Source organism: Gavia stellata, chromosome 5 (assembly GCF_030936135.1).
Source record: "Gavia stellata isolate bGavSte3 chromosome 5, bGavSte3.hap2, whole genome shotgun sequence".
In the NCBI taxonomy this organism is placed as follows: Eukaryota; Metazoa; Chordata; class Aves; order Gaviiformes; family Gaviidae; genus Gavia; species Gavia stellata.
In genome coordinates this window covers 50,101,997-50,103,289 of record NC_082598.1, presented here as the reverse complement: position 1 = coordinate 50,103,289, position 1,293 = coordinate 50,101,997, and the positions used below count along the sequence as shown (strand labels likewise).

At 66.6% G+C, this 1,293-nt stretch overlaps 1 protein-coding gene across 1 annotated transcript; it reads right to left on the bottom strand.

Moving 5' to 3' along the window:
* Window positions 1-261: 261 nt before the first annotated feature.
* On the bottom strand, window positions 262-963 carry CLDN23 (claudin 23). Its single transcript, XM_059818199.1, has one exon. The coding sequence runs from the start codon at window positions 961-963 to the stop codon at window positions 262-264; it is 702 nt and encodes a 233-aa protein (XP_059674182.1).
* Between the last annotated feature and the right edge of the window lie 330 nt (window positions 964-1,293).

Here is a 1,293-nt window from a genome sequence, read left to right as displayed (position 1 = left end):
AGGATAAGGTAAAAGCTGAATGGAGGGACCGGAGCCAGGGCTGGTCCTCAACCCAGCATAGCTTTGGCACAGTTGTGGGACCTGGAGCAGGGCAGGCTTTCAAGGAGGTTGCAGAGGTTGAAGCCAGGTCCTTGGTCTTGTTTCTAGCCTGCTCTGAGGTGCCCCAAGAGAAGGGCATGGCTTGGAGGGGCAGGAGCCAGCGCTGCTCTCAATCCCAGGCAGGTGGGCTGGCCGGTGCCCACTGCTGTCCCTGTGCCAGGGCTACAGGTCAGAGTCACAAGGCAGGGTGCTCCCCCAGTGTCGTCCATCTCGCTCATCCTTCAGCACGTCCCAGGGATTGTGGTAAGCCCCAGGGGTGGAGCACGGCCCAGCCTCCAGCACAGGGCTGGGGGGTAGTTTGGGGGCCATGCGCTCCTTACAGCAGTGGTGGAAGCTGAGGGTGAGGGCCAGCCCCCCCAAAATCTCCAGGCAGCTTCCCAAGTAGATCAGCACTAGGCTGTAGCCTACAGCCAGTGTGCTGCCAGGTGGTGCAGGCAGCGCCCACAGCTCATGGGTGTACCAGGAGGCAGGCACGAGGCTCAGCAGCCCTGAGAGGAGCAGCACAAGCCCTGCTACACCAGCCAGGAGGTGCCGTGGCTCCTTCTGCCAGCAGCGAACCCCCAGGGCAGCCACCACCAAGCCCAGGAGCGTAAGCACCAACGAGGAGGGCATCAGCCCCTGGGCCACCCGCACGGGCACCTGCTCGAAGTAGCCCAGCTCATCCGCCTGCCCACAGAGGCGGTCATGGCTGCTCTGCCGCTCTCTGCACATGTCCCAGATGCCCTGCTCCAAGACGAGGTCAATGGGCTGGTCGGGTATGAGGCTCACCTGCCTCCAGTTGGGTGCCAGCGTGCCCGTGAGCGTCAGCAGGAGCCCGCAGGGGCACAGCACCAGCCCCACGATCATCGCTGTCGGTGTCCGCATGCCGAGGAGGTGGGTGAGGTGGGCTCCAGAGTACTTCTGCGAGCCAGAGAGGTCCGTGGGGGCTCCGTGGGAGCAGCGGCTCACTGCTGTCACCTGGGCAGAAGAGGTGGCACTGGTGCCCCGCGGCTGGTCGGTGCAGGGAGGGGTATCCCGCGGCAGGGCAGTAGTCCCAGACCCCCCCGTACGGCGGGGAGCCGGCGCGGGCCGCCGTCCTGCCCGTGCCCAGGGCAGTGGGGAGGTGCCAGCGGCAGGAGGAAGTGCAGGCAGGGAGGAGCCCGGCACAGGCAGGGCTGGCCGGCACCCAGCCGCGGGTGCTGCAGGGCCGCGGGA

Bases quoted from the DNA above. Each gene is read 5' to 3' on its own strand.
- CLDN23 (XM_059818199.1), bottom strand. From the start codon at position 963: ATGCGGACACCGACAGCGATGATCGTGGGGCTGGTGCTGTGCCCCTGC.